Source organism: Neolamprologus multifasciatus, chromosome 3 (assembly GCF_963576455.1).
Source record: "Neolamprologus multifasciatus chromosome 3, fNeoMul1.2, whole genome shotgun sequence".
NCBI classification, from domain to species: domain Eukaryota; kingdom Metazoa; phylum Chordata; class Actinopteri; order Cichliformes; family Cichlidae; genus Neolamprologus; species Neolamprologus multifasciatus.
This window is the reverse complement of record NC_140441.1, coordinates 12,043,126-12,066,193: the sequence shown is the minus strand read 5'-3', so window position 1 is coordinate 12,066,193 and position 23,068 is coordinate 12,043,126. Positions and strand designations below refer to the sequence as shown.

Here is a 23,068-nt window from a genome sequence, read left to right as displayed (position 1 = left end):
CCTGAAAACCATAAACTTCACACCTGAGCCTCAACTCTCGCGGCTCGGTACCAAACGACTCACAGACCAGTACAGTCCGTGGCCCAGGGGATGGGGACTGCTGGTATATACCATTATACAGCTGTGTATATGAAGGGCATCTCTGACCTCTGTTTGAGTTCCAATCCCTCTAAAGTCTTCAGAGTGTCTAAAATTTGTTTGCTTACTATGAACCCAATTTGTAAAAAGTCTGGAAACTGTATAAAATTGTAAATAAAACGGTATTCAAGGTCTTGTACATCTCAAAAATCTACATTTTATTCACAATAGAACAGAATATCAGATGTTTAAACTGAGAATGTGTTTCATTTAAAGAAAAACATTCATTTTGATTTTGATAGCAACACATGTCTAAAAAGTTGGGACGGGGTCATGTTTGCCACTGTGTAGCTCCCCTCTTCTTTTAACAACAGTCTGTAAACATCTGTGAACTGAGGAGAACAGCTGCTGAACATTCATGTCCGATAGAGGATTCTAGCTGCTCTACATCTTCTTTGTCATATTTTTCTTTCATGATGCGCCAAACGTTTTGGATGGTGAAAGGTCTGAACTTCTACTGCGAAGCCACGATGTTGTAATAGATGCAGGATGTGGTTTGTCTTACTGAAATATGCGAGGCCTTCCCTGAAAAAGACATCATCTGGATGGGAGCGTGCATGCTGCTCTAAAACTTGTGTATTCCTTTCAGCACTGATGGTGCCTTTCCAGATGTGCAAGCTACCAATTCCATAGGCACCACGCACCATCAGGCTTTTGAACTGAGCACTGATAACCAGATGGTCCCTCTCTCCTCTTTAGTGCAGGGGATGTGGTGCCTTTCCAAAAAGAATTTTAAATTTGGATTCGTCTGACCACAGAACAGTTTTCCACTTTGCCTCAGTCCATCTTAAATGAGCTTTGGCCCAAAGAAGATGGCATTTCTGCATCATGTTCACATGTGGCTTCTTCTTTGCACGGTAGAGCTTTAATCTGCATTTGTGGATGGCACGGTTAACTGTGTTTACATACAGTCATTTCTGGAAGTGTTCCTGAGTCCATGTAGTGATTTTCAAGACAGAAACATGCATATTGCTGTTTTTTTGTTTGTTTGTTTTCTTTAATGCAGATCCCCGAGTGCCCAAAGACACAGGCTTAATATTGATTTTCAGCCTTGTCCTTTGTGCGCAGACTTTTTTCCCCACATCCTCTGAATCTTTTGATTATATTATGTAGTTGGCAAGATATTCCAAGTCTTTGCAGTTTGACTTGGAGAAACATTATTCTGAAACTGTTTTAGATGTGATAGTTTTTTTGTTCTTTGATGAACCTCTGACCACCAAACTGCCTCTCTAAGATAATCACTTTACTGACTGACTGTTATCAGTTAACCTAATTAGCTACAAAATGTTCCTCCAGCCTTTTGGAATTCAGCTTTTATTTCAAGGTTGAGAACTAGGGCTGGGCCATATCATACCGTTCACGGTAATACCGGTGTAATGTCGGGCAACGATAAGAAAATGAAATATGGCGATAGAATATGGGTAAAACGCGCGTGCGCAGTGCCTTTGTTTACATACGCACACGGTGGAAAAAGCATGGCGGCGACGGAGAATGAGAAGGACGAAAGCGGATCGTTGAATGAAATTGATGAACCAGAACTGGTTTGTAAAAATGCAGCAACTTCAGTGGTGTGGAACTGGTTTAGCTTTCGTCCGTCAGATACACAACAAAGCACTATTTTTGGTAGCTAGCATGCTAGCGGGCCGTCGTTATTACTGTGTTTTTTAGAAAATACGGCACACTTAAAATCAATCCTTCGATTTTTCTGAAAGTCGACAGTGCCCCTTATAATCCCGTGTGCCTTATGTATGAATTCTGGTTGTGTTTACTGACCTGGAAACGATTTTATGTGGTACACGGCGCTCGAAATCTGGAATCCACACCACTTGATGGATTGTCGGAGCGTTGCGGCTATCGTAGGCGGAGCCTCGCGGAGTGATATGTACTGTGCTTCAACATAATATTACCATATTGTGTGTGTATAACCTCTTTTTAAGTTTTGTGGATATTCTACATGGTTATGCTGAGGATATGTCGGCCAATCTCCACTGGAAATGCCTTTTGGTTAAACTGTCAGCAAGGAATTTGCATTTGCACTGTTAACTTTTTATATAACTTTAATGCACATAAAAAACAGCTGCTTGTTTAAGTGAAAATACTTTTTTTTTTGCACAAATAAAGTTGTGGAGTTGTAAAGTATCTTGTCTAGTGTCAATTATATCGTCAGTTATATTGTTATCGCAAATTTTCAAATGTATATCGTGATAAATATTTTTGGTCATATCGCCCTGCTCTATTGAGAACAAAATACGAGAAGATCAGAGGTGATGATCACTGTAACCAACATGGCTGAACTTATTTAAGTAAATATGAACCTAAATATGAATTTAGGTTCAAGTTCAGACTATCTATATACAACATATTTAGGAATTTAAAACAATCAAGAAAACTCTGTTTTGTATTTCTATGCATGTAAAATTTCTCCTACTTGTGATGAATTTTTGAGGCACGGAGGTAAACTTCCTTCCAGATCAGGCAACACTGCATGCAGTCGCTGAGGATTTGTTTGCTAGATAACACGTAGCCTTCAAAAATCCTGTCCAGACAGATCCTTTGAGAGCACAGACGGATGATCTCATTAGTCATCTGCAACACAGGGACATATATTTTAAGTATTTGGCAGCTGAGCTTTTTCTTGCTCTTATTAACTTATTATAAGGAAAACAAAGAAAGCATCGCCCGTCTGCTACTTGTTAAATTACCCCAGTCACAGGTCATTACCCTGCAGCCTTCAAGATTTACAAATTATATGAATTATATTAACCAGACAAAGTGAATCTGAGCAACAACAAAAAAAAAGTAATGCAAGCATGCTAACCCAAAACATAATAATTTTATAATTATTATAATTTATCCCTCTGCTTGTGGAGCTGTCATTTCAAATGTAAAAATAAGTCGTGCAATGAAAATGATCAGATATTTTATTTGGTCCATTGACTTGCTAGCTATCAGAACTCTGATGTCTAAATGTTCAAAACGGGTGCTCATGGTCTCTCTGATGATGATAATGGTGATGGTGATGAGCACCAGTATGTGAGAAAAAGAAGGCACAAAAACAGAAAATAATACAGCTTAAAAAGCTGATCCTAGAAAAACATTTTATCACAAAATGAAAATATGTGATAAGTAAATAACAGAACAATGTATAACACAGTCAGCTGCCTTTCAAGAGATTCTCTTGGCCCGCGGATGGACTTCAGTTTTAGGTTTATTTAAATAAAGCTGATATAGTTTATATAGCTTCTATTGTAGCTATGATGAAAAACAACCAGTATGAGCACTCCACATTTGATATATAGTGTATGACAAGTTAGATACAATCCACCAAATCTACAATGAAAGTACCAGAGCTTTTATATAAACACTGTTTTTCATTTTGATATTTAGGATATTACACAGTACAAGCCAGGGATAATAGATAAAAATGAGCCTAAAGTGTTAAGTACTGACTAGAGATGGCACGATACCACTTTTTTATGTCCGATACCGATATCATAAATTTGGATATCTGCCGATACCGATATGAATCCGATACAGTGTGTTTTTTAATCAATAAAACTGTTTTTTTAATATCTTGCTGCTTTTTGTATAAGTTCATACTCAAGTTAAAAAACAACAACAACACTAAAGCTATTCTGTTATACCTGTATGTAAAAAAAACACACTGCACCCAAAATATTTCATAGATCAGCAACACTGATCAATCTAATAAAATAAACCTACTCCATCCTCCCTATTCTGGTATTTTAAAGAGTACTTAGCAGAAATATTAAGCAACCTAACTAATAGGGTTGCAAACTCCCAGCAAAAGAAAATAGGGAACCCTCCACCTCATGATGCTTAATCAATGTAATCAACTTTAATTTGATGCAGGGGGAAAAAAATTCACAGAAATAAAGTATTTTTCAAGAATAATTAAATTGATTTAACATCTTTCTTCAACAGAACTGCAGACTGCACAGATGGTATCTTCCCAAAGGAAAAAGTACTATAGCTTACTAGGATATATTAGACTTAACAGTTACTATATACAGTAATGGACTTCTATACATTTTACATCAGATTAAAACTTTGGGTGTAAGATTCAGATAATTATTTATTAAAAGCGAGACATTTTAAATGAGAATAAGAAAGAAAAGTATGTCTTTGTGCCCCCTTTTCCCTGTTCATGCCCTATCGGCCCCCCTGGCTAAACTTTGCTAGATCCGCCCCTGCACAGTTACCAGCCGTCAGCTACGTAGAAAAGATCCTGGTGTAGAAAGTAATATTAAATAAATTCTAACAACAGATTATCAAGGTTAATAGTGCTGCTGTTGTTCAGCCGCTGGTTTCCTCTTTCTGGTGCAAAGTGGGCCAAAAACAAAGAAGAGAGACGGACTTGTGACAGAAAAGACGATCAGCTGATCATTAATCAGTTTCACGATTGAAGTAGCAGCAGGAGAGAGAGAGAGAGAGAGGCAGTCGCTCCATATATCGGTTGTTAAGCTTAACGTGGGAATGCTTTACAAACATTCAGAGATGAACTTACACACTTGCTTTACTTCTCTCTGGGAAAACTTCCTCGGAGATGAAATGTTTGCTAGCAGGCTACAAATACACACAGCCGCTCTATCACGTGACCACACTGCTCCAACGTGCTACGGTTATGAGCCGAGTTACGCCGTGTCGCAAGTTTTGTGAGGTGCTTTTTTGATATTTAATGGATCGGATTACATTTTTTATTTCTCTCCGATATCCGATCCAGTAATTTAGGTCAGTAAATTACGATACGTAATATCGGATCGGTCCATCTCTAGTACTGACAGTTGTTGATTAATGAGCACTGACCTGTCAAAATAAAATCCATAAAATGAACTGTATCATGAAAAGGACACTGGTTTAAGTCTAATGTTGAAATCTAGCGAGAGTTTAACATTTCAGGTACCTGGCGGAAGAGGTTGACGATCCTCTCAATGGTATTGTAGTGGGGGGAGTTGATCCAGATGATTCGAATGAGACTGACAATGTGTTTAAACTTGGAAGCCATTTGACTTGGTTTGAGCTGCTCAAGCTCTTCGCAAGGCTCCTTCAATATGGACAAGAAGGTCAGATTTGACTGGGCCTGAAGAGAACAATCCTGGGCAGAACACACACACAAAGTCAAGGTGAAATTAATGATTACTACTATTATTTCAGTCACATTCACCAAAGCTTTCACGTTCACATATTGAGGCCTTCCAGCTAGACTGTAACATATGAAGCACAACACTTTGCGCTTATGATGCTATTTGTTTTGTAAATAAAATGTTGACATTATTTTGATTCAATCTTTATTATAAGCTGACTTTGCGCAGATTTACCTGTATTTCATGGGCCAGCTGACAGAAGCGCTGTACATACAGAGACTTTGCAACCTGGAGGATGTTCTGGATGTGCTTGACCCCTGGCTTCTGTAGCTGCCGGCTGATGTTCAACAGCTGGGTAGAGCGAGTCTCCCAGAAGGATATCTCCCGCAGTGGACCACAGCTGTCTCTCATGTTCACAATGTCTTGCGCATTTAGTAGCTCCTTGATTTGATCAGTCCAGTGGATCATTACAACTAAAACATGCAGAACATGTGAATGGAGGACACAGGAAATTAAGGTAGGAACAAACAATATAGAAAAGACACGTAATAAGTAGACATAAACTAGTGGTGTTATGCTATAACTACTAAGCATGACTACAGAAATGTCATGGATATGAGAATGCAACAGAGTTCTGAACATAGATGATGGAAATAGAAAGAAGCAGCCAAAAACATGAACAGGTGCAAATTTTGTAAGATGGACCTTGAATGAAATAAAATCACTGGAGAGCCTGAGACAGAAAGCTCATGGTGCAGTTTCAATGTTGTCTTCAGTATAAAGTCAGAGAACAGACATTTGTAAGTGTGACCCTTTTAACCCATACACTTCACACATGGAAACCAAAAGCAACCCTTGTCAGCTGCATGCAGATGCATACAAATAGCTCCGCTAGCTTACTTTCCATTCTCTGTATCAGCTTCCTGTCCTTGCTGGCCTCCACAGCACTGCACTGCAGGCCTTCCATTGGGATGTAGAGAACAGTGTTCCCAAACTTCTTATGTACATCATCTGTTCAAAAAGAAAAGAAAATTACACCACGTGTGTAATGCTCACATGTGACCATCAACTACTCGTGGCATCAACTGAAGTCATCTGACAAGTTCCATTCTTTTCATCCTTCCTACCTATAGTCCTGTTACCAAGGTTATTATCGTTAACGAAAACTAACGAAATAACGAAAACTAGAAGTGAAAAAACATTTTCGTTAACGGAAATAAAAATAAAAACAAAAACAAAAAAAGGAAAACTAACTAAAACTGTAATGAGTGTTCACAAAACTAACTAAAATTAACTGAATTTATAGCAAAAATGTGTTTAGTTTTCATTGATGTGTGCGTGTCATACAAGAGTCAAGGGTGAAAATGAAGTTTAGTTTCCAGATTTTTTTCTTGCTGTGTCTCATTATGCCAGCAGGTGGCAGTACGTTAGTCGAGACGTCTGTGTTGCTGCTCCGTCCACGCGCAGAATCATGTCAGGAAAAGTCGGGAGAAAGCAAGTGTCTTGTAGTGGAAACAGACAAATTATGAGGGACATTTCTAAAGGGAAAAAAATCCCACAAACCTTAAAGTGCACTTGAAAAGCTCACACAAGAAGGCTAACCTAGCTTACCTTGAGAAGGTAAGGGAGCACACTCAACCCTCATCCCCAGAAAACAGAAGCTAACCCCAGGCAAGGCAGCGTGATGCATCCCGAGACAACAGGACGGGGATATCTACACAACTGTGTGAGTCAATTACCTTCAAAAAGTTTATCAATTCACTTGAACCAAAATTACGAACACCCAGTGCTGCGAGAGTTAATAGTCTCATTGGGGCCAAGATATACATTTTATAGTTGCCTGGTATCAATGGTTGTTCATCTGCCTTTATTTATTTATTTAAAGAACCCATAGGTGGGAATGTGAGTTGTCTGTCTCTGCGTGTTAGCCCTGCGACAGACAGGCGACCTATCCAGGGTGCAGTATGGTAGCTGGAATAGCAACATACCCAAGGATGAGCAGAATGACTGATATGATGAAACTGGGATTTTGTTACACTTAATTATTGCAAACAACTAAAACTATAACTGAAACTAATCAAAACTAAACTGAAACTAAGGATTTTCAAAAAAATAAAAACTAAACTAAACTAGCAAACAATTGGTAAAAACTAATTAAAACTGATATAAAATAAAATAAATATAAAACTAAATAAAAATAAAAACTAATGAAAATTGCAAAACTATTAAAACCCTGCCTGTTACACAGCACAATCTGCACTCAGAGGCCCATAAACAAGTACTGTACGCATACTATAAATAGACAATTCACAGTCACAGAGGAGCTTGATTGAATCACTTCTGTTTAACAATGCTCACCAGCCAGTGGGGTTGAGCTTGAATGAGTTTGCAGGAATATTGGGAGACATATCCAAGAAAAGCTTCCGTATTTATCATCAAGAGTACAAGGCACTGGTACAAACGTACATTATACTATGTAAGCCTAAAGTCAAACTGGAAAGCAGCAAAAAGTCGGAAGTAAAAGATATGTGTGATTTTCACTGCCTGTATTAAGGATTTGCAGATTGGAAGCATAAACAAGCGGGGCTGGGGGGGACATATTTGTAGAAGCAGAACTACTTCTGTTAAGTAAGATGAGGAAAAATACTTCAAAGGAAGTTAACAAAACTGCCTGTGTAGACTCTTTAATGAGCCCTAAAGAGTCTCAATGACAAATCATAGTGCGAAAAGCAAAGCTAAATAACTTGAAAGAAGTCAAATAAACCGTATAATGTGAGACTAAGTGTTGAAAGAGTGAAAAGCCTGTTTCTTTAAAAAAAATAAAATAATTTACCCACCTGTAAGGCAGGCGAGATATAAGTGCATGTGTTTGGTATAGCTGTCCTTGATGCTCTGCTCCCTGTAGGCGCTAATGGCAACTGGGGGGGCGTGCAAACAGGTCATGTCTTGAAGCAGCTTCTGGATGGGGTTGCCCCGCACCGTGCCAAACTGTATGGCTGTATCAAACGTTTCTAGTGTGATTATGGCTTCTGGCACGCGGACAAAATAGGACAACTGCCCTACCACCTCTCCCTATGAAGATAAATATTCAGATGCAGTGGTGAAAGAGAGAAAAAGAAGGCAAAGGGGGGAACTGAATTAACAAACAAAACATTAGGAAGAAGAAGCACTCCAACCCTTCAGATAAGGTCGACCAGCTCACAGAGTTTTAGCCAGTATTTCCTTTTACCATTGATTTTTAGTAGTTATAGTACAGTTATAAAAAATGACTGAAAAGACCCTGCACAGTAAAACAAAAAAGCCACTTTTATATTTTCCCCTCAAACATTACAAGACCAGTAAAATCAACTGAAATAAATCACCAACCACAATGCTGAGAGGAAAGAGTGTTGTACCAGTAAGGGCATCGAGTACTCCACCCGAAGTCCAACCTTGGTGTCCAGGTAGACTACCATGGTTGTGATAGAGGCGTCTTCAATGAACTGATCCACAGCTTTCTCATTCTCCTCTGTCCATGTTTCTTCGGTTACACCAGAAATAGCCACACAGTCGATGAACAACTTAGATGATAGTGAGATGAAAGGATGAGTATGTGTAGAGGAGTGGGGAGGAAAAGTTGATTAATAATTGCCACAACTCGTTAAGGTGGAAGAAGAAGTTTAATTTCTAAATCAGTCACCTGACGAATAGCCTTAGAGTATTCCTCCTCCATTTCTTCTTTTTTGCGTCAAGCTTTCTGTTCTTTCTCTATGGCTGTGAAAGATTAAGGACACGAATATACGACACAGCCTACAGTGCAGCAGTGAATTGAAGCATCAAGTTTAACACACACACACACACACACACACACACACACACACACACACACACACACACACGTATATAGTTTAGTAAACCATTATGATTACGTTACTGTAGCATGAGTGTTACAGACTAGCTTACCACATGCTAGTTTAGGCAGTTGGTAAAGTTTTAGCGACGTCGTTACCTTTGGAGAGAAGTCTTCGGCAGCAAAAATATTTACTTCACCTTTCTATTTAAACCCTCCGACATGACAGCTGTAAACCGGTAAAAAAAACAACAACAAACATTTCGTCAGGTCATTGTGACCAAACTTAATTACACAAATGTTCGTCTATCTGGTCCTTCCTGTCCCTTTACAGTGAACCATGTAGCTGTGTGTGCTCGTCACCTTGGAAACCTTTGGTTGCCAGGGGAACCCACGTGGACGGGGGCTGAGCGCGGCAGACACGTGAGCGATATTGTTGGCGACACTGTTTTTGTTTTTTCCCCCCACAGTATATAAAACTACAAATTCGTTTTTCTGGGGCTGTTGGAAGATTTATTTTGTAATTGTAAAATTTGTAATTTTTTCTACATTCTGTATGATCAGAAGCCTATTCCTAGTGCACATGGGCGCTTTCATATATTCAAGATTCAAGAGCTTTATTGTTTATATATAGTAAACGTGCACACAGGTGTTGGTAATCATATTAATTCTGTGCCTAAATAAAAATAAAACCTTGATTCGTTTAATTACTAATATGTGTTTTTCTACCTCGTTGGTGGCAAATATGGCGTCAAATCTGACCCACAACATGATTTTGTAAAATAAAAGTTCAGAGAAGGAAGATGTACATACTGGACTTTGACTCTATTTTCTCCTTAAGAATAAATGGAGTAAGTAAAAGATAAACTACTCAATGACCGAAGATGAGATTTATTTATTTATTGTTTTGCCTTAGGTATTCTATTAAATTTCTGGAATGCATAAATTATTGACAAACCCGTATGAACCAGTATAAATGAATGAGCCAGTGAATGAATAAACAAACCTTTTCCATGGATTAACAGAATATTTCTGTTTTTAGGAACACCGTCCAAGTGATCTGCTCATACTAAAAACTTATGTAGTGTAATATAAGAAAGTAAAAAAGTGACAATATTTACATAGGTAAAGGTGTACTGATGTTGTAGCGATAGTGAGATTAAGAAGATTATATACAATTTAAAAGTGAAAAAGATTTCTAACAATAACTTCACTTTATGTAAGGCATATTAGCTACAGAATGTTTTTTTTTGTTTTGTTTTTTTTTACATGTGAGTGATATGTTTTATTGATTAGCATTCAAATATCTCAGTGAAGACAGAACAAAGATCTACCACAAAGCAAGAAAGCATGAGACAAGGCTAATCAAAAGGTATTGGCTGAAGCATTTGCTTATTACGCCAACCCTTTTAACAAAAGATCTTTTTGCATGCAGCTCCTGTACACAGGGCTCGAAGCAAATAATAAAACAAAGCAAAAACAAAACAAACAAACAAAACAAGAAAAAAAAAAACAAAAAAAAACCTTTCCACCTTAGATAAGTAACTACATCAAAGCAAAAGAATCAAGAGTTGTTGTTTGTTTGTTTTTTTTGTTGTTTTTTTTGCTCTTTTCATTCTTGATATATATATTTTTCTAATACTCTATTTTTAAACATATTTTTGAACAAGGAAAATGAACTACACCTTTTTAAATCACTGTCATAACTATTCCACAGGTTAACTCCTCTAACAGAAACACATCTCTGCTTTATATTTGTCCTTATCTTGTTTTTTTTTTTAAAGAAATCTGTTCCCCTTAAGTCATATTGACTCTCTCTGACTTTGAACAGCTTCTGAGTACTGGGGCAAAGCAAGTTATTTTGTGCTTTATACATTATCTGTGCCATTTTATATTCAACTAAATCATAAAATTTCAGGGTATTCAGATTAATAAACAAAATATTAGTTGGTTCGATATAGTTTGATTGGTTTATAGTTCTTATAGCTCTTTTTTGTAACTTGAAAATAGGAAGAGTGTTTAGTATTTGTATACTGTTAAACACTTATTTTTTCTCTTAGATTTGAAACTTAATTAGACCTTAATGAAGTCCACAGTAAAGAACAATAGTTCAAATTTGGAATAAGCCTGACTTCATTTAAATTCTACATACTGTCGAATGTGCCCCATACACCTTTCACCACTGAACAATGGACTGTATGTGCACAGTCACAATAAGCTTTGTCTGATATGAAGCTTTTAAACCTCAAGGTTTGGTCTTTGAGGCCGACAATCCTTAAATCTGAACACAACCTTAAACTCAGACTCCTCTCATTACAGGATTATTCATCCTCCCAGCTTACTTTCTTCAGGGTCCCTTCTCTTGTTTTTACTTTCCTCCCTTTCAGTCCTTTCCAGTGGGGAAGTCTGGGCTTTCTCTTCGTCTCTCACTCGAATGAACAACTCCAAACATCTTGTCTCTGAAGCGTCATTAGAATTCATTTGTTTGAATAGGTTAGTTTCTCCTTCAGTCACTGCCTCCTTCAGTTTGGGAAAAAGACCTCTTTGTATAAAATTAATTACTTCAACTTGATTAACTGAATCGTTTGCACGTGTGCTAACCTGGGCATTTGCCACATTTCTAGCCGAACATGAGCCTATGAAGTCACGGAGAGATGTAATTAGTGCAGACCAGAAATGAAAGAATTAATCTTTTATGCAGATAGTTTTGTGAATTTGTCATGTCTGCACTGGTAAATAACGCCTCTTCCAGGAAATAACCATGTGCTCATGCTCTTCAGTTATACAAACTTGTACTTTGGACAATACAGGGGACAAATGATTCATACTGCTTCCCTTCAGGGGCACCACAGCTGGTTGTGTGCTGAATACTTTTGTTCTCAAATCAATCAGGCGTGTAAATACTCTCCTTGCCCTTGACTTTACCCTTTATGTGAAACTGCAACTTACTTAGAACTTTTGGCATGTCCAGAATCCCCCAAGCACCTACCTATGTGCTAGAATCTAACAGTAGACATCACAGGTTAGCCTTCCAGCATTTTAATACAACTACTGGGCTATTTCTAGCTTCTGCTACAACATGCACTAAATTTTTACACATGTAAGAGCTGCAGAATTAACCATCAGATAATTGCTTAACTTCCACTCGGGGCTTGCTCAGAATAGAAATGTGCCACTCAAAAAACTTCAAATTCTTAATGCATTTACAATTTCAGACCCTGGTGTGTCTAGGTAATATTAAACCCGAGCCATTAACAAATGAAAGCATCCCTCTGTGCCTCATATATATAAAAAATGACCAGTAACAGAGCTGATCCTGTTTCCCTGGTCAATTACGTCTGCCAGCCCAACCCTGGATAAATGTCCAGCCTTCACTGAGGTTGTAGGGAGTCGCTGACAGATGGAAACAAATGCATAGGCAGATGAAAGCCCCTATGCCTGCCATACAGACCGAACCTACAGTGGATGTGTCGTATGAACACTAAACACGCACACACACTACACCCTTGTGTAGAACCCAGCTAGAAAATTGCCAGAGACGCAGAGAGGCAGGCCACAATTAAAGCCATGAGTCTGTGAGCTCAGATCTAATGACAGGCTGCCAGGACAAGGAGGGCTGGAGAAGTGAGGGATGGGAGGATAAATAGGACACGGAGTCTATGATGGGCTGTTTACATCAGATAAGGCCAGAAAATATACAGCATTAGTTTGAAAAATGAGAAAAGACGTGAGTGCAGAGCAGCGCAAATATGAAGAAATGTAACAATTATAATGGGGAAAAAAAGAGTTTTCTAGTTTACAATTGGTCAGTTTAATAGTGAAGCTCAACTGGGTAGCAGCGACCTTGATAACAAGGCATTTCAGTGAAGACAGCACACATACCTGACCAACCCCTGCTCGGTCAACACACACACACACACACACACACACACACACACACACACACACACACACACACACACACACACACACACACACACACACACTCCCTTGTAGTGAGAATCTTTTCCAGCCCCTTGACCCGGGCTGACGGCACCCTGCGCTCTCTCTCCCCACTGTAAAGAGAGGTCCAGTGATAATGAAGCCAGAGATCCATCACTCTGTGTGTGTGTGTGTGAGAGTGATGGGAACAATGAGTTTCTATCTGTGCAGCCACGCAGAGTGATGGATAAATACACCTTTAATAACAGACCAGTGATTCAGTACAAAGACAGGCAGCTGTTTGTTTGGCTGAATGGAGAAGAAATCACAGCAGATCAAAATCCCACAGAACAGTATACAAGGAGGAGAACGCATTAAAGAATAACTATTTATGTGAATAACAAACGCTGATTAGCTGCCTGAATTTGGTAATAAAGCACTGATCAGGTAGCTAGTGTTAAAAATGTAAAAAAAACAAAAGATTTACTTGTAAATGTTGCTTCCATTGTGACTTTTTCCACCCAAAATCGTTTGTTTTATTCAAGGCTCATTCTCCAAAGAGCAGCTGTTTCGATATTATTGACACAAACACTCCAGGGAGAAACTCAAGGAGCGGCATAAATTGATAATTATATGTTGGGAAAGAATGGATGAGGACATAAAAGCAGTAGCAGTAGCCTTGAAAAATATAGGCTGAGAGGATGATGTTACTGGAATGTGTGTACTGTGCATGTTTGTGTGTGTGGGCCTGGCACCGTAGTGCTTCCTGAGTGTCACAGATGCAGTGAAAGGACTCTTCCAGACTGAATGACATCACCTCTAAGTTTGACAAATGCAGCGAAAGGACTTTTGAAGACTGCATGACATCACCGCTAAGCCTTTGGCCATTTTCTTCAGCTCCACAGGAGACGGGGGGAAAAAAAAAGACCCGCAAACACAGTTTCAGTTGACAATCTGTCATCATAACCCCCACTTAAAGTGGAAATTTTGCTGTCGCCCTGTCTAATCTGGATCTTCTGAAATTGCACAGTGCTTTATTTATTTTTTTTGCTTTTTTAAGAATAATGAAAAAAAAAAAACGTTAAAGAAGCAACAGGACAGGACATATGGTTAGCTGTTAGCTGTTTTCAGAGACGCGTTCGCAAATCCAGCGTAATAGATTACCGATGTTGTCTGCCTTGACGACACTCACACACCCACAGGAAGACTTGTCAGGAAAAAAACAGCAAGCAACCCTTATCGACACACTGAGACCCAAGCAAAAGCAAATCCACTGCAAATTGAGCAACTCAAAAGTAAATCACACCTATTAAAAACCCATAAAAACATCTTTTCACCTGAAGAATCTTCAGTTCTTTTTATTATTCCATTTCTTTTAATAAAATGTACACTGCAATAACGTGTAGAATACTAAAATTATTAAACAAATACATCCTAAGTAATTAAAACTCAGCCCCATGCAGTCACGCCAGTTGGCTGCCTTTCCCTGGGTCCGGTTGGGTTGGAGGTTTCTTCCTGTTACAAGGGAGTTTTTCCTTCCCACTTTTGCCCAGTGCTTACTCAAAGTGGGTTGTTTTATTGTCAGGGTTTCCTCTATAAGTGTAGGGTCTTTATCTTACGATATAAAGCTCCTTTAGGTGATTGTTGCTGTGATTTGGTGCTTTTCTAAATAAAACTGAACTGTGTTGAGCTGAAAACTAATAATCATTTACCACGTTCGTGCTCTTGTTGGGTATTCTTAGCATGTTACAGATAAAACTGCGCAGTACACTCAACGCTTTAATCACATCTTGACAGCTGGATCAAGTGCAAACACACTCTGCAGACTGCAGTTCTGTAAATAAGAAATTGCATTTTATCTGCTCTGCCACAAGAACGGACCCAGTCTTAAATCATCCGAGAGTGGCTGGTTAGAAATGTTGGACATGAAATGAGTGGACACGAGTGCCTGTGCGTATTTGTGTAAGTGATTAAATGAAAAAAAAAAAGACAAGGAAAAAAAAGAAGCAAGGACTAAGTGTTCCTGTCACTGTTCATCAGGGTGCCGCCGCGTCTATATTTTCCAGGGCGAAATGCTCCGAGGAGCCACTTGGTGGTGCTGGCACTCTGCGGCCGTGAGGAGCTTCTGCAAGGAGATGAAATGGCCTCTGTCAGCTCCAAGTGCAGCTGTGTCCTTCCTCAAAAAAACAAATGGGTTTTACGTCTGAACCCAAACACGTACTTTAATTTATCTGAAGTGAAGCAGCGTACTTTGAAATAAACGGTAGCATCTTTATTATTGCGTAGGTTGAGGTTAAAGGTGCTGTTCATAATTCTAGTTTTCACATTTGAGCTCTGTTAACTGCCTCGAGAAGACACTTTATAGCATCAGGTAACGTTTTGCCCATATTGAATAAACAGTGTGGCACAGGCTCTCTTAAAGTAGGGCTGCTTTATCACAGCATCACATGACTCCCATGGATTGTAAATAAACTGATTGTAAATAATCACTTCCTCTTTTATTTTGAAATTACTCATCTGTTGAATTGATTTCGGCTCTACTTCTGCCCTTTTGTTTCTGCATCCTGTACCCTCTAAGCGTCTGAGTTTTTGAGTTTTTGAGTTTTGGATCTGGGACTTTGACCCTTTTGTTGTTTTGTTGTTGTTGCTTACTTGTGTGTGACCCCTGCTTCATTGATCAAAACTGTGATTACAGACCTTTACTGTGAGTGCTGTGTGATCCTTGCTTTTACGCTCTCGGTTCAAGTCATTGAAGACGTCCGTTCCAGTCATCTGTGACAAGACCTTATTAGGGACCTCTGCTATGAGATAGTCGCTGGGATTCTCCACACATAGGTGCAGACTGAGCAGACTCTCACTCACTTGGGAGGCATCAAGACGAGGATCCTAAGCGACTGATTTCGAAATGCGAGACAGCATGCCAAGGGCAAGTGAAACAGTTCTTCAGCAGAGTGTAGACTAAAGTGGTAAATATACTTGCTTACAGGCCACACCACCCTGAACACGCCTGATCTCATCTGATCTCGGAAGCTAAGCAGGGTCGGGCCTGGCCAGTACTTGGATGGGAAACCACCTGGGAATACCAGGTGCTGTAAGCTTTAATCCAAAATGCTGCAGCAAGAGTACTGACAGGGACTAGAAGGAGAGAGCATATTTCTCCTGTTTTGGCTTCCCTTCATTGGCTTCCTGTTAAATCCAGAATTGAATTCAAAATCCTGCTCCTCACATACAAGGTCTTAAATAATCAGGCCCCATCTTATCTTAATGACCTTGTAGTACCATATCACCCTATTAGAGCACTTCGCTCCCGCTCTGCAGGCCTACTTGTTGTTCCTAGAGTATTTAAAAGTAGAATGGGAGGGAGAGCCTTCAGTTTTCAGGCCCCTCTTCTGTGGAACCAGCTTCCAGTTTGGATTCAGGAGACAGACACTATCTCTACTTTTAAGATTAGGCTTAAAACCTTCCTTTTTGCTAAAGCATATAGTTAGGGCTGGACCAGGTGACCCTGAATCCTCCCTTAGTTATGCTGCAATAGATGTAGGCTGCCGGGGGATTCCCATGATGCATTGAGTTTTTCCTTTCCAGTCACCTTTCTCACTCACTATGTATTAACAGACCTCTCTGTATTGAATCGTATCTGTTATTAATCTCTGTCTCTCTTCCACAGCATGTCTTTATCCTGTCTTCCTTCTCTCACCCCAACCGGTCGCAGCAGATGGCCGCCCCTCCCTGAGCCTGGTTCTGCCGGAGGTTTCTTCCTGTTAAAAGGGAGTTTTTCCTTCCCACTGTCGCCAAAGTGCTTGCTCATAGGGGGTCATATGATTGTTGGGCTTTTCTCTGTATCTATGAAGCGCCTTGAGGCGACATTTGTTGTGATTTGGCGCTATATAAATAAAATTGAATTGAATTGAATTGAATTGAATTGAAATATAGAAGTGGTGAGAAAGACATTTCAACAAAGGCCATAAAAAGGCTTCAGTCTCATGTATCTGAGTGAGATTGTCACTATCATTAGTCTAATTGGCCTTTACTCTGACAGGGTATGAAATGACCTTTCTGCTTGAGTTAAGCCTTTATTTGTGCTTTAGAGCAGATTACTGACAAGGAAACATCAGCCGTGCATAAATTCCATTGAGTCATCACCATCACAACTAAAATCACTACTCCACTGTATCATTCGCTGGGTTTCAGCATTAGCTTATCTGCTGTTTTCACGGCGTTCCATCTAATCTTGCGTGTGGCAATAACTCGTAGTTTCCTTCGTGTTGCAAAGTTTTTATCATGAGCTGTTTTTCAAACCAGTCTGTGCCAACTTATTCTAAGGAAAGATGCTGTTTTTAAAGTATGATATGAGGGTATGAAAAGTATATGAAATACTTTTGTTAGGACCATTCTGAGTTTAAGTATTCATGCTTCTGTGTACATTTTGTTATGGTTATGGGCTCTTTTTTGGTTCTGACAAATGCAACACAGCATGAGGAAATAACCTAAAGTTATCTGGATATTTCACATTTGCCGGTCTGGGTGGTAGAGATGAAGTAAAATTAGACATCTACGACAGACACAGAGAGGCCAACCAATTGTTGACCTTGCTTTATTTATGTGTGGCTAAATTACAGTGATATAAACAGAATAGTGCGTGCACTGCTCTGTCTTTTCATCTCTGCATTGTCTTCAAGGAAGAATTAAATTAACAACAGCAATAGATATCAAACAAAAACCCTCCGCCAAAATGATCCCTAATGAATCTTTATTAGGCTACATCAAAACCTTTAAGGGTGTTTCATACAAGCACTGATATGATATATAGCCTACATTTGAAATCAGACATAAATCTCATCGCAATAAATTTACCCTCTAACAATCAATACCTCCAACTGGAGAATAAACCAAAACTGCGTGTTGCTCTGCATCGATAGTGAAGCGCTCCGGGTGATGAAACAAGGTTTAATGAACATACTAGATGAATGAGTTTTTTAAAAAAGAGGTTCTTCATTTTAACTAAATAATACCATCTCTTTCCACCAAACCTTCGACTCCTACCAACATAAATACTAATTAGATGGTACAAGCATGCAAGCACACCATGGCAATAGCTATTAAGAGCAATATAAACACTCTGTTGTCTGTCCAGACTTGTCCTTTTTCCCTATTAAAGGAAAAACAGAGCTAAAGCATACAACAATGGGCCCTAGTAGGAAATGAACTGAGGACACTGCAGTTACAGTACAAGGTGTGAGCATCAAGTTCCCTGCTTATCTGCTTTAAATGTGACAAAAGTCAGGTAAGTATGGTGGGTGGTGAAGGAAAATTCTGTTGGTGTGGCCGAAACTCTGCCTTAGATGTCACTGTGCAAAATATCGGCACAAAGCCAATGAAGTTGAGTCAGGATCTAACTAGAAGTGCACAGGAATAATATAAAATGCAGAAAGTGCAGGTATATAGAATGAAAGTGCTGCTGCTTGATGCTAACATTTAGCACAATATATACAGTTTGTTTTATACGTATTACAAAAACCACATGGTGAACAGTTTGTTGTATTTGCTATATACATTAGATCGGATCCATAGGTGCACAGCGAGAGGAACTTGGTGTAATTTTAGAGTTTTTTATGCTCAAATGTCATGGCATGTCTCAGAAGTACAAGGCCACCAGATGTCCTGATGGTTCTTTTGTGGGTTTTGTGCTATGCAATGTTTTCTTTTGTAGGTGCTAGCTTTACTAGCTCGGTGATAGATCAGTGAATGAATAGGTCTAGTCCTCGATATTCCATATATCACATATATTCTTCTGCACACGCCACAGCCATTTTAAGAGCAATGGATCATCATGCATTCAATGTGGTGAAAATCAAACTAGACTAAAAAGACTAAAATGTACTACTTGTGGCCAACTGTTATATATCTAAGTCAAAAAGGGGGGAGTAAATATGGAGGGATGAAAATGAATCAAAGGAAAGACAATAAAGATCGACTTCCCCAAACAAGCAAATTGCTTGATGTATGACAGTGACATTTCCCTAGTTACAGAAAGGCGTGTCTGATAAGCAACAAACCACAGAAAGTGACAGTCAAGTCTCCACTGGTATAATAAATAGCTGCAAATCATGCTGATGAGCACAAGAGAGCTGGGAAACAGTGGGTCGATACTGGGAGTGAAAGATTCATCTGAACAAACCAAATCAATCAAATATTCACAGATGACACTTGAGCCAAAAAGAAAAAAAAACACTTGTGAAAGAAGAAAAATGCTATTAAGCAGCAGAACAAATCACAGAGAGGCAGGCAGGAAGATGGAGCAAAGATGATGGTGCTATACTGTTCTTGACGCCCTCTTCTATTGTGTTCCTGGCAACTGAGGCCTGGCACTGGCCCACAGAGGAAAGACTCAAGTGATTGCTCGTGTCAAAAGGCCTCAGCCAGTTCCATCAGCGCGCCCATGGGGTCCACTCCAAGAGACACAACAAAGATCAGAGCAGTCCTAGCGCTGGAGAATAGAGTCAACAAAGATGTAACTAAGTGTAACTGACAGTTACCCTTTGATGGTATTTTGTGAAATCGTGTGTTTTCAAGTGCGCCTCAATCCAAGCGAACTAGACAAGTGACGCGCAAAACAAATAACTAAACCTCTACAGAGTATTTTAGCACTGCGTCAGTGTCTGGTACAGATTTTAGCCTGAAAAGTCAATCCAAAAAAAGAAAAAAAGACGGCTACGGTGGAGAGCGTGGGTGGACGGCCTGAACCACAAGCAGAGAGAAAAAGAGAGACAACCACATGGATAGAGTGATGGTGTAGAACAAGACAGAAGAAGCAACGGGGATTGATGGGATAACAGCTGACACTCACAGCTTGTAGAGCGGTGGAGAGCAGGCAGCTCCACAAAGAAAACACTGAGGTTGTTAACAATGAAGAAGATGATGCACAAGGACATGCAGTTCAGATACTGAGAGCGCACCGTCAACACCCCCAACAGCTTATTAGAGCTACGAAATCAGCTGTTAAGAGCGTCTTCGAACAAGATGTAAAGGAAGAGAAGTGCAAGCAAGAAAGTACGTGACGAGAGAGTGAATGCACAGGATGAGGAAGTTGGGTCTTAATGTATGTTTATAAAGGAGAAACTTTAGTCAAACTTGCTAAGTTAATACAAGTCTCAAATCATGGGCCCACATCATTATCTAAAGTAGACTAGATAAACACCAGATTCTAATCCAAGCTGAAGGGAAAAGAAAAAAAATCCTCCTGTGATCACGTTAATATTGAACTCGGCTTTGTCGAATCTAATTCGCTCTGATGGAATAAAGCAACGGAAGCTGAGTGACAGATATCCACAAACCCACACACTCTCTTGCTCTCTTTAGCGAAGCCGCCATGAACGGATCCTCAGCTGTCAGAAAAAGAAAAAGGATAAGACAAGTATTGATCATCAAGAGCACACACTGCAGGGGACTGTTTTTCTTAATCAAATACAGAAAGCGTACAGTTGTTCTCAACTCTCGGCGTCATGTTTCAGCGAAACCTTGAAACTTTTCTGCGTATGGCAGGAAAAATGTGATGAAAACACCGAAATTGCACACGCTGGCTTTCACAAAAAAACATCCGCCCTCACACCTGTCTTCACTTCAACTTTATTGATACGAGTGGAGGAGAGTATTCGCATGGAGCTAAAATGAAAAACTCCAACAGCACACAGAAAAGTGAAGGTTTCATTGTTGTTGTTCGAAGGAAGTGGATGGAGATGCAAAAGTTGGACAGACTTTGCCGAGGCTGGTCATCCATCTCAACTCCTTCATCAAGCTTCTAACAATTTCAGCAGTTCCATGATTTTCTTTTTTTTTTTTTAATGACGAGACCAAACAAACAACACATGGATCATAGAGTACAAAGCTTGTCTCAGTCGCATTGAGAAATTCACCAGATATAAAGGTAGTCATGGGAATGCTATCTTTGAACGGCTGTGATTGAGACTGTGCAACTGAATGGGCCGTCTTTGAGGGAAACATTAACTTCCACTTTTCAGTGGGCTGCCTTCTGGGGCTTTAAGTGTGTTCCAAGCATTTGAAAATGAAAGACTTGTCCTGTTGGCTTATCTCAAATCAAATACAACAAAGACAAGATGTCTGTGTTTGTTGTGTTCTTTCTTACAAGTCTTCCTCCTGCTGAGGAAGAAACTGGAGTCATCTGTGTTGGCACGCATCTTGAGGCTTAAGAGCAGCTTATTGAGTTCAAACACAATACTGCACGTGTACTTGAAGATGCACACAAACACACCTAGCTTCAGTAATGGACAAGAATCCCAATAAGCCACTGCATAGACTACTACATGTCTGCATAATACACAGTATAAAACATGGATGTAGCCATTGTGACGACACCCATTAGTTAGGCTCTGCTTTAAGCGTTTTCGATGGTACCGTGTTGGTTTTTTGAGGCCAGCCGTTATTTCATATGCTTAATTTTCAGCTAACACTAGCAAGCTTGATTAGCAAGCTGCATAGTAGTACAGGTCCAATGCAGGGACACATATATTGGGCCAAAAACTGCACGCTTGATTCAGTCATGTCACAGTGTATCTGATGTCTCTGTGTTAGTGTTTTTACTTTATAATAACACTGGTCCAGGACCAACATTGAAACTGATGTCATAGGTTTGCAATGTGGGGGGAAAGGGAAAAGACAAACCTTAAAACTCTTTTGCTAGTTTTTAAACGTGGTAGCTACCTTCTTGGTTAATGCTGAATAAATGCTCAGACTGGTCAATTGATCCTTGCCCAACATTATTATTTGAGATAATAATTATTATTATTGAGATGCAGGAAGAACACTAATACAGGGATATCAGATTGTCCCTCCTATCACAGTCAGTAGAGCTGGAGACTCAAGGCTGCTCTGCTAGCTAAGCTAACTAATGTTAGCTAGCTAATGTAAAGTAAACATTTAAGTGTCTCACCCCACACAGTTAATGCCAGACTAGCAGCATGTAGTTATTCAAAATGATATTTAACTGCTATTTTCTGCCTCACTCACCACTATCTTGCTTTTTTCTCCTCTTCCTTGTTTTCTTCTTTCCTTTTCACTCCCAGAATGATAACTGCTCTTTAGTTTCTCTGAGTAGCTTGTTGTTATTGGGTTTGTTTAAACTGAATCATGCACGCAACTGGCATCCGGAGTGACCAGTCATGTGGGGCCCCCTGAGGGTGGTAGGGTCTCTCTTACTGTAACTAAAAAAACACTCCTGCAGTTTGCCAGACCACATGGGTTCCTCATTGACCTGTGGCCTCAAGCAGTTGCCTGCCTTGCCTGGTGGCAAACAGTACGTTTTATCTGTGCTAAGGACCAATAAAACACCTTTCAGAACTGAAGCACAAACTTCAAGGATGATCTATAACATGCAGTAATCCTAAATATCGGGCAGACCATTTATTAAAAATGTCTAAAAAAAGGCACTAACAGCAAACACATGATAAAGAGCTTCAGTTTAATGACCCAAAGTAGCGGATAAAGCCTAGAAGACTGTTGCTGGAGCTTATAAGTCTCAAGATGATGAAGTTTTCCATTGTTGCCATCTCGGTTGCTTGCTTGCTTGGTTCAAAAAAGAAAAGGGAAAAAAAGAATTTGACAAGAAGGGGTAGGTCTGACTATGAAACCATAAGCTCAATAACAACTCATTAGCCACTGATCTTAATCTTACAATTTGAAACTTGGTATAACCAAGATTTGTAAAAGAGACTTAATTCTTTATTCACTATGACCATAGTGAGTGACTCAGCCCATAGGAAAGTGCCATAGGACCAAAGTCTTTTTTTGCAGCCACAGCTATCATTATCTGGCCATCTTCAAATAGAATGCAGCTTTTTAGGCACTTCCCTATTTGCTTCATTTTTCCGTCTATAAAGCAGCATCCATGTTTTATGCTTTCTGTAAGAAGAACTGCACTTTTTGCCACTTCAGCTCTGATTTCCCTTTTTATGGTGCAGAGGCTGCCCTTGATTGTAGGTAGCAGGCTAATGAAAAACAATTTTTGGTGTGTTTTCTTCTTCTCTTTTTTTGTTGCAAGATTGCAGATGCTACATACCCA

At 39.5% G+C, this 23,068-nt stretch overlaps 1 protein-coding gene and 1 non-coding gene across 4 annotated transcripts in view; one reads left to right on the top strand and one right to left on the bottom strand.

Annotated features, from left to right (window-relative positions):
- The window catches only part of dnah2 (dynein, axonemal, heavy chain 2), an 85,699-nt gene extending 76,261 nt beyond the window's left edge, over window positions 1-9,438 (bottom strand). The window contains exons 1-8 of one of the 3 annotated variants that reach the window (XM_085138916.1): window positions 9,186-9,438; window positions 8,923-8,996; window positions 8,639-8,803; window positions 8,081-8,315; window positions 6,144-6,254; window positions 5,478-5,716; window positions 5,063-5,254; window positions 2,567-2,724 (exon numbers count right to left, since the gene is read on the bottom strand). In XM_085138916.1, coding sequence (XP_084995042.1) covers window positions 2,567-2,724; window positions 5,063-5,254; window positions 5,478-5,716; window positions 6,144-6,254; window positions 8,081-8,315; window positions 8,639-8,803; window positions 8,923-8,955 — 1,133 coding nt within the window. In that variant the 5' untranslated portion in view covers window positions 8,956-8,996; window positions 9,186-9,438. Of the gene's footprint in view, window positions 1-2,566; window positions 2,725-5,062; window positions 5,255-5,477; window positions 5,717-6,143; window positions 6,255-8,080; window positions 8,316-8,638; window positions 8,804-8,922; window positions 9,033-9,185 lie in introns of all 3 variants that reach the window. The other 2 variants (XM_085138927.1, XM_085138910.1) reach the window with 2 other exon arrangements.
- A 6,533-nt stretch (window positions 9,439-15,971) lies between these two features.
- On the top strand, window positions 15,972-16,091 carry LOC146521620 (5S ribosomal RNA). Its single transcript, XR_014873477.1, has one exon. It is a non-coding gene; the product is annotated as a 5S ribosomal RNA (ribosomal RNA).
- The last annotated feature ends 6,977 nt before the right edge of the window (window positions 16,092-23,068 follow it).